Below are 9,918 nucleotides of genomic sequence, written 5' to 3' on the forward strand. Positions count from 1 at the left end.
ACACCTAATATTATCTTCAAACTATCTTTTTTATTATTTATTTATTTGAGTAATGATATATAACCCCTCAATTTATCTGATCAGTATCCATTTTTAAATTAAACTTAGTTCTTTTTAGAATAACCCTTATTTATCAATTTTATGTTTCCCAAACCATTATCAAAGTTTTGGAGAAACTCCATTAATCCTTTAAGCGCAACATCACTTTTAATGAGAAAAAAAAACACTTGAAATATGTATAAGATGCTGGTCTTATAATTGAGTCTGCCGTAAATCATTTGCAGAACATAGTACTGCATTTTATGCAATTAGTTCTATAATTAATTGAGAGCGCACCCCTATCCAGTTATGTAAGGAGATGATCGAAATACTCAAAGAGTGATAGAATAAATCCTTAATTAGAGAAACTTTGGAAGCAAAAACGGGGGGCAAAGCCGATGGTTTCAATACATTGAGAAGAGAGACAAAGCTCTTGGATGAAGCCATATAATTGCGGATGAAGACTGCATAAATAACTAATTAGTCATGAAGCATCTTTTATTCATGTTTCAATAATGTTAGTATGTCACAATTCTAATGAATGATCAATTCGAGACTTGAACTTCGAGTGTTTTCAGAGTAATGAAAATTAAAGACTGTGATAAACAAGGGCAATAATTTTGTTCACTGCTCTATTTGTTCACTTTGTTGGCCCGAGCTGAAGGCCCGAAAATGGGCCTCTAGTAAGCCGACATTAAAATATAATAATGAAATTTTTCATAAATAGAATACTCGTTTAGCTCAAGTAGTTAGACTAGTAGAGTAATCGCCTAATTTAATTTGAAATACACATGTCTGTGTGACTTTTTTACATATATGATACATGCGTCTCTGACTGTGAATCAGCTGATTGCCGCATATTTTCCGAATACATACAACGTATTGCACGCACGTATTCAACTCTTAGCATTAAGAAATCAAACATTAGTGATTTGATTAATAGTGACAATACTATAGTTGTATTTTTTTTTATTTTTTATTTTTTGGTCTTTTCTTTTCCATTTTGACGGTAGCTGTAGTCATATACTTAAATGGTGGATAAAAGTTTAAAATTCAAAGGATTACCCATCAAAGTGTCTGTTCAGTTTTGTATCCTAATGTGCTTGTTTTCCACCTTCCATCACCTAACAAGATTTTGTAACATAAAATATATAAAGCACGATGCCTATTTTTACTTTGACTACTTGACTATCTTGAATATTCTTATACCGTTAGGTTTTAAAGTTGAAATTTTGTACCAAATGTTTAGGCTTACATGTACATAACTATATATATATATATATATATATAGCCTTACATGTACACAACTATATATATTTAATTTGATTTTGGCTCAAATTAAGAGCGTGATTACTACTAATACATCACCTCTAGAAAATAATTGTCATATCCATTATATATTTAAAAATTGTTTCTAATGAACTTATCTTAAACTGTGATTAAGATGGCCTATGAAGGCAGTAGACAATAATCGTGTATAGACTTAAAAAAAAAAAAAAAACAATTATTGATCATTGTGTATGATGATTATATATAACAATATCAACAAATGTTAAGTTTAGCGATCATTAATGATGATTGTATTGTTGAACAATAAACTAAATCAGCCATCTAAAATATCAAACACTCGTTGATTGATCATTGAGAAAGTGCAACATGATTAAATCAAAATTCTCATCTAATCTTTAATATTTCTTTTAACAAAAAATGTTGTTACTGAATTAGAACGATCATAATCGTCCATTATTATCATCAATTATGTATAGCTAGTGAACAGTGTAGTTGTTATTAACTTGACCAATGACCATAGCTATTATATATTATAGAGTATTATTATTATTTGATAGAATGACCAAAGTTATTATTATTAAACAACTCTCCTTTTTTTTTTTCCTTTAGTTATTTTCCATGCAACTTTGACAGTATTGCTTTTAGTTGACTTTGTAAAAATTCTTTCGTCTTTTCTAGATGCGGTGGATAAGAAAATATCAAACAACCGATGACTAATGTTTATCCTTTTGGTCACTCAGAAATATAATTCTTAATTACTTTGTTTTTCTTTTTTTGATATTATAATGCTTAATTACTTGCTAGTAAGAATCAGTAAACAAATGAAACCCAGAAAAAAAAGACTTACGAATCTTAATTTCAAAAATTTCTGCAATCAATTGTTCAAAATGCAAGCTGACTTTACTAAATTCCCATTCAAAACAAAATCCCTCAGATACTTGAAATTCCGCAGGAAAACGACGCTGCCACTGTACCAGGAAAAAAAAAAAAGAAAGGAGAAAAAAGAAGGGCATTTGGAAAAAACTGAGCACTCACGTTGAATTAATCAAAATCAAATTGTCAATTGAATACATATCTAATTTTAAGAAAAATAAATTTTTGTACTAATTGAGAAACACTTTTAATCGGTCAGAATTTAGTTTGTTGTGTAGATAAAGATGATGTGCATACAAAGGTCATAATTTATAGCGCGTTAAATTGTCGAAAAAAGCAAGCCCACTTCGTCAACTCTATAAAATTGTCTCATAAATTGGCGGCCAACGCCTGTGATAACTCCCCCTCCCCCCCCGCATACGCTCGATCGTTGTTGCTTTCTTTTTGAAGTGAAAAAGCACCTCACTTTCGACATTTAATTTTTGATAGTGAATTGTGTGATACGGACAATTTCACTTTATGTAATGCAGGATCCATTTTTGGGTACAATGAGAAAAGAGGAATCGAATCGAAGCTCAAATGGCTGCGTTGTTAATTAGCAAAAAGCTACTAGCCCTAGTTAGCGTGGCCTAATGAATGTTGTATGAAAGTGTTTCCGTTTTTACATTCGCATTTTCAAAAACAATGCCTTGGTTCTCATTGAGAACGGAACCTGTACTTGTTGATCGAGTGTGAAATTGAAAAAGAAAAACTAAATGGAGATTGTTTTGGAGAACCGATTGGACAAGGTGAAATGAAATTGGTTTTATCCCATTGACGTACGAGTCCTTGGATTCCTTTGTATTTAAGCTAGCATGATGATTAGTTATTTGTCCTGCCCATGCTTCATGACTTAACTTATGCTTACACAAAGAGGGGGTGTTACTGTCATTATCGTTAAGTCAATATCTTATCAAGTTTTTTTCACTCATTATTTTGGTTAGGTGGCATAGTTTTATTTTTAAGTTCAACCTAATACCTTATAACCAATGATATACACACAATAACCAATGACTTACACACAATTCCAAATTTACTACAGCAAGTTAATGGTCCATAAGTGCTTCCATTATTGGAATTTGCAACTATTGTTAATTTTGACTAAGTACGTACTGCATACTTTAAATTTTAAAATGATAATAATAAACAGATTGCATCTACACATTCACATCTCCATCATTTAGCAGAAGAAAATAAGTCAAGAGCTTATCACTTAATTATGTATATGATAGAGAAGAGTTTTTGGCTCTCTCGCAACAATTAAGTCTTTAATTTCCAATAGCCTTTGATTCAAAAATCGAAATTTATGGTAAATTCTACTCTCTTTTATATATATATATATATATATACTAATACATTATAATTAGAGTTCTACTGATATTTATAATTAAAAATCGATCAAGACTCTCCTTAATAATTTCATTATGGTACAGTCCGAAGGTTGACTCTCACTTAATATTGGACGGGGATCTATATTTTAATTTTTAAGGATTCAGATCAATTACTCACTCACTCTGTATTTTCTAAAGTTATGAAAAACATCCCCACCATCATTTCTATCAATTACCCACTCACTCTATGTATTTTCTAAAGTTATGGAAAACATCCCCACTGTCATTTCTATTTATTTTGGATCTAACTTTTCATTAAGATTTTTTTGTATAATATAACTAAAAATTTAAATAAATTTAACATGCAATAGGTGAAAAAAAAAGTGTATTATTAAGTACATTTTGATGGAGACAATATTTTGCCTAATATAACTTAAAAAATATAAATATAATAAATTTAACACACAATAGATAAAAATCTAAAACTAATTAAGGAGATTTTAGTAATGTGTACATGCATATATTGGACATTTTGGATAATTTTTAAAAACATAAAAACTAACAAGGTAAGAGCATCTCCAAAAAACTCTTCAAATAAAATGGATTTATTTGAAGAACCATATCAATATTAAACACTCCAAAAGATAAATTAATTTAAATTTTCAAAGAAAATTTATTTCTCACTCTTCAATATTGTCGAGTGAGTTTCTCCCTCTTCTATTAATATTTTATTATTATTTATTGAAAAGATAAGATTGCAATAATTATTATTTATGTTTTCTTTCAAAAACATAACAACAATTCAATTTGATAGTGGGAAAGATTTGATTAAAATAATGTTAACTTATTCTTATTTGATAAGTTTTTTAGAGAGGATTGTATTTTTCTATCCACTTATTTGTCATATCAGCAAGCAAATTCATATTTGAAGAGTAAAATTTAAAGAGCCTTTTGGAAATGCTCTAATTAACTCAAATTCTGAGAACTTAGAAAAGTGTTTTTTGAAAAAAAAAAACTTGCATTTTAAGCGTGCTTTGCATTCTTAGAGCATCTCCAAAAGTCTCTATAAATTTTATTCTTCAAATACTTATTTGCTTACCTATGTGGTAAATAGAAGGGTAAAAAAATATGATATTCTCCAAAAGACTCTTTAAATAAAAATAAATTAATATTATTTTAATCAAATAATTATTTTTTTAAATGAAAAGTCAATAGCAATTAAAGCACTTTTCTCTCTTTCTTCAATAAAAAGTAATAAAATACAAATTGAAGAGGGAGAAATTAACTCTCCAAATTTAAAAAAAAAATCAATTCTTATTTGAAAAATTTTAATTAGAGTGTCTTTTGAAGATTTAAATATTAATGTGACTCTTCAAATAAGTAATAAAATCTTATTTGAAGAGTTTTTTGGTGATGCTCTTATATTATAATTAGACAGTGAAAACAAATTTGTTTTTAATTTAGAAAAGGGAGATCCCAATTCAATATGTATAAATAATAATTACAAAACACGAGTACAAATATTAATTTATACATATTAATATCGATATTGATTCTTTTTTTTCTTCTAATTAAAATTCCAAAGACAGATCAAAATTATTTTTAATCAAGGGTATAATTCTTACCAGCGCCCCTAAAAAATTTGTAGACTTTTTTTGAAAATAATGTCACATGGTGAAACTACGTGTCACGGGTTAAGTACGGTGCATGCACCAACTTGCTCGTTCTAAATACTTAATCGAATGTCACAATGATGATTAATGCCTGCGCATGATGCCCGATTTGGCCATTTCTTGCTACGTGTTTACAAGATTTAAAACAAATAATTAACTATTAAGTTCCACATTAAATGAATCTAACTTTGTGGCAAATAAATATGATTCACATTTATGATATTTCTGTTGATAATTTTACTAATCTCTTGACTTATCATCAGTTCGCGTTATTTACACACGCACTCTGGTACATTTGGTACTTCCAGCTTAAAAAGGAAACAGTAATAGAGCAACTGAAAATCTAATGAGGAATTTACACCGGATTTTATTTTGTGAGGTTTATTTTATGGGATAAGATTTTCTCCTGATTTGAGTATTATTGAGTTTTTAACGATATTTTATCATGTGTTTTTTAATGATAGTGTATGGATAAGATTTAATTTTTTTTATTTTTTATTTTTTATTTTTTATTAACAACCAATCAGTGATTGAGTTGTTTGCTTAGGACATGATTATATTAGGAGAGAATTCTGATACTTATTTTATTGGCTCCTTATTAATGTTCACCAAAACTATCATTATTGACTTTTAGAATAATCAATGTTATATTTTAATAGTTTTTTTTCCCCGAAAATTAATAGGTTTTGGTAAATATGAATCCTCCGCTGATCATAGGTACAAAGTGAGTCAACAAAACACAATGTGTTTCCTTCTCAAGCATGGAAAAATTACGACACGTTGGGTGAGCGATGGAGAGCTTTGTCTGAAAGAAAACGGGGGGCAGGGCTCCCAATCAAATGCCGACGGGTGGGCATGAAGAATGCAGTTTAGGGTAGACTTATTTCAGAGCATAATCACGTGGGGTGCACGTGAATTCAATCGCCATAATTAAAGCCAAAAACGCGTCTAAGAAGGCAAGATTAAAAGCTAAAACCATCATGACCTGCCAACAAAAGTTGATTAAAGATGAGGATATGCACGTGCAGAGCAATACGTTTTGTATCCATCCAAATCCAAGGTAGAAAAATGTAATCTATTAAATAGGTGACAAACAATTTTTTTTTTTTTTTTTGTGAATATGCGAGTAAAAAGTATTACTAAGGCTTTTTATAAAACAAGGGAAAAACAAAAGCCTTCGTTGAGACCAAGGAAATTAAATGCAAGCAAAGAGTGCTACGTGTCGGAAGTTGTTGAAGTCTAGACAGGTTGAAAAATAAAGTTGGCTCTATGAAAAGGTGAGTTCTTCCCTTAGAAAAAAAAAAAAAAAGTGGTAGGAGGAAGTGCGTACGAGCATTATTGAATATAAAAATGATTAACTGAATTATATTGATCGATTTTGTTATTATCTTGTTTGGCATATTATTGTAGTATCTTAAAAGATAACGAAATCCTATCTTATTTAATATCTTATTTGATGTATCGTCTTATTTATATACTCGTGAGATGTTACATCACTTAAAACGATATGAGTGATTAAAGTGATATTCTTTTAACTGGAATGACATTCTTCTAACTAACAAAAGATAAAATACACGAAGGTAAATGATATAGATAATATAAATCTTATTAGTCGTGAATAGGTCATTATATATATAATTAGAGATGCTCATTTTTCTTTTTCTGTTGATAGAACAAATGCGATTTAGTGTACCATAAAGATTAACTAGATTGAACGTAAACATAATTACCATAGATTCACAGTGTCTTTTGCTAATTGTTGCAAGTTTTTAGTTATCAAACACTTTAGGTGTAGTGATTTAATCATAAGCAAATTTGAAACGCAGCCATATGCAAGTTTGCTTACGTATTGTTAATTAAGTAGCTAGTCTTATGAAGATTTTGAGTGATCACCATGGTCTCCATGCATGGTAAGCAATTCCAGAAGAAAGTGATGGTCAAAAGTTACTTCGACAAGGAATTTAATTACATATCAAACGCACACGTCATAAGGTTAAGTAATGATAGTAGGTGACCAAAAAGTAGTTTCTGATTCAATAATAAAGCTTACAAATATTGGACTTAAACAAAAAAATTAACCCCTTTTTCAACCGTACATATATTTATTGAAGGAAGAAAAGAAAGAAAAGACCCATAATCTACTTCGCCAAGCTAACAAAGAGATTAGTTAGATCCTAATCAAATTTCGGTTTCCTCCAACAAAACTAAGTTAAATATTGACTAAATCAGTCTAGCTACTTAGGAGCACCGGTAGCACTGCTGCTTATCGATTTACTATTTACCACATGTAAATACATGTGATCATAACTAGTTAAGTTACACACATAACAAGGAGTAAATGGAAAAAGAGCAATGTTTCCTTGGAACACTCTGAGGATTTTCCGCTAGCTAGAGACTGCTCGTTTAATTTCCTCCAACTCCTCCTTCCCATTGGCTTTGAGTTAGGAGAATTTCGTCGGACGCGTACCATTAAATATGGTTCTCAATTATTATCTAATTATAATTAAATAACTAACTAATACTTTAATTAAGATCATGTCCAAAGAGCTGGTTCCCATAATGACCCAGATAAGTTGTTATCCTCAAAGAAGCTGCAGGGATTTGCTTCAGGGCTTTCTGGGCTTGTAATAAAGTGGTCAACAGATTGTGGCGAATTGGGCTGCGGCGATTTTCCCATTTCCTTGTAGAGCAAGGCCACAAGGTTTGCTTGCTGGCATTGCATGTTCACAACCTCGGCTTGTGCTTTAGCTAGCTGTGCCTGCAGCTCACTCACTTGCTTCTGTAGCTGACAAATTGCTCCCGCACATCCGTAAACTGGGTCCCGGATTCTTGCACTTGCTTCGTAAACCATGCTGCTCACAGCATCTGCTCTCTGAGACTCTGGAAGTTCCTGCATCCACAAGTCAATAAATTAAATCTTTATGTCCATTTCCACTACATATATTCATATACATGTGAACAACAAAATCAAGAAACGGCATATGCTTTATCTATCCGCCGGATGTGAGGCGCTTATGGCCTGCGCGTGCATTTTAGAGTTGTCACTTTCTTTTATTTATTAATTAGCCAGCAGCCCACGGCACCGGTGTTCTCATTATTTCACTCACAATCCCATTACTATAAACAGGGGCGTTGAGACCAGGAGCTGCGAAAATTACCTTCAACCCCCTTTAAAAGTTGCTTTATGTTTGCTTAGTCCACTAAAAACATTAAAGCACGACGACACCCCACCTCTGACATATAACACATGTTACTGCTGCCTAGTCTCCTCAGCTAGATCAGTATGAACATGTTGACTAATTAACAAACCCTTTTAAGTTTCACGGAAGTACGAAACACGCACTGAAGTATGAAAAATTGACAAAGAAACCAGGTAATTGAGTACCTGAAGAAACTTGATGATATTGCTGGCACCGAAAACACGATGAGCAATAGTGAACTTGGCAGGCTCGGTTGGAGGAAAATAAGGAGCCAAAACACATTTGTCAGCACATCGACGTCTCAGAATCTTGCATGCAGCACAAGGGCTCATGATAACTGGCGGCGGAGCAGAAGAATTAGCTGATATTGGAGGAGGAGATGACGAACCAGCACGGCTACTGGTAACTTTGCTAGGATTTCTTGTGGCAGCGGCCTCATAGTTCTCCATTTTTAGCATATGGTTTGGTAATTATTAATATTGATATATTTTTATTTAAGAGGGATTAGCTGAGAGTGAGACCTGAGAGAGAGGGAGCGGGGCAGGGTTTGAGAAGTGAAAATGGGATGTGTATAAATAGGCAAAAAGCGAGAGGAAAGAGAACGTCATCGTAAAGAAATTGGACGTCATCATGATTATTCGAGTTGAAAATTAATTAGGTTGCGTGGCTGCTGTGTTTTTCGCCATTTTCTTTTTTGTTGATTCGTTCCCGTTAGGTTTACATTTTTTTTGGCTTTATTGTATGAAAGCTCTTCGGGTTTGAAAATTATTGTTTAACATATATAATATATGGAAACTAAAAAAACCCCTACAAAAAAAAAAAAAAAAATTCATTTGGAGCCGGTTATGAATTACGGTAGTCATCAGTAATTTCTCTTTATAAATTATGGCAACATAGAAACTGCCCCGCAAGACTAATAAATGTATAGAAAGACTTTAACCAGGACGACATTTACTAATATGAACTTGGGTCCCTTCCAATATGTTTTTAATTTGTATGATCTTTAAAGATTTTGTCGCACGTGCATTTATGTTATGTTGTTAAAATTCAGTTACTATTTTTACTTTTTTATTCATAACCACCAATCACATGCATATGTATATTTTGTTCAATGTCTTAATATCATAACATGTCTAATAAGTTTGCTAATTATAATCACACTTAGGGTGCGTTTGGGAATTGGGATTGAGGTGCTGTTATTTTTAAGTTATAGCTGCTGTGGAAAAAAAACTGTAACTATGAAACAAAAAGTTAATAATATATAATAAATATAAATTTTAAATAATAATTTTGATAAAATTATTAAAGATATAATAGATTTTCCATTATACAAGTAAAAAAATCATATTAATATAACTTTCAAACTACAACAGTTAGTATTTACCAAACACTTTAGTGCTGTAACTCTGTCCAATCTCAATCCCTAACACACCCTACTTGTTGCTCGGCAACTATGCTTTCAAAGCATAACTC

The 9,918-nt window shown here is 31.4% G+C and overlaps 1 protein-coding gene across 1 annotated transcript; it reads right to left on the reverse strand.

Moving 5' to 3' along the window:
- Positions 1–7,256: 7,256 nt before the first annotated feature.
- LOC102623288 (LOB domain-containing protein 1-like) lies at positions 7,257–9,085 on the reverse strand. Its single transcript, XM_006488107.4, has 2 exons — positions 8,631–9,085; positions 7,257–8,135 (listed from the first exon to the last, which is right to left on the reverse strand). Exons 1-2 carry the CDS (start codon positions 8,901–8,903, stop codon positions 7,779–7,781), a joined length of 630 nt encoding a protein of 209 aa, XP_006488170.1. The 5' UTR covers positions 8,904–9,085; the 3' UTR covers positions 7,257–7,778.
- Between the last annotated feature and the right edge of the window lie 833 nt (positions 9,086–9,918).

The sequence above is a fragment of the Citrus sinensis genome, chromosome 8 (assembly GCF_022201045.2).
Source record: "Citrus sinensis cultivar Valencia sweet orange chromosome 8, DVS_A1.0, whole genome shotgun sequence".
NCBI classification, from domain to species: domain Eukaryota; kingdom Viridiplantae; phylum Streptophyta; class Magnoliopsida; order Sapindales; family Rutaceae; genus Citrus; species Citrus sinensis.

Coding starts and splice junctions, on each gene's coding strand:
- LOC102623288 (XM_006488107.4), bottom strand. CDS start 8,903: ATGCTAAAAATGGAGAACTATGAGGCCGCTGCCACAAGAAATCCTAGC. Junction 8,136..8,630: donor ATATCATCAAGTTTCTTCAG/GTACTCAATTAC, acceptor TTGTGGATGCAG/GAACTTCCAGAGTCTCAGAG.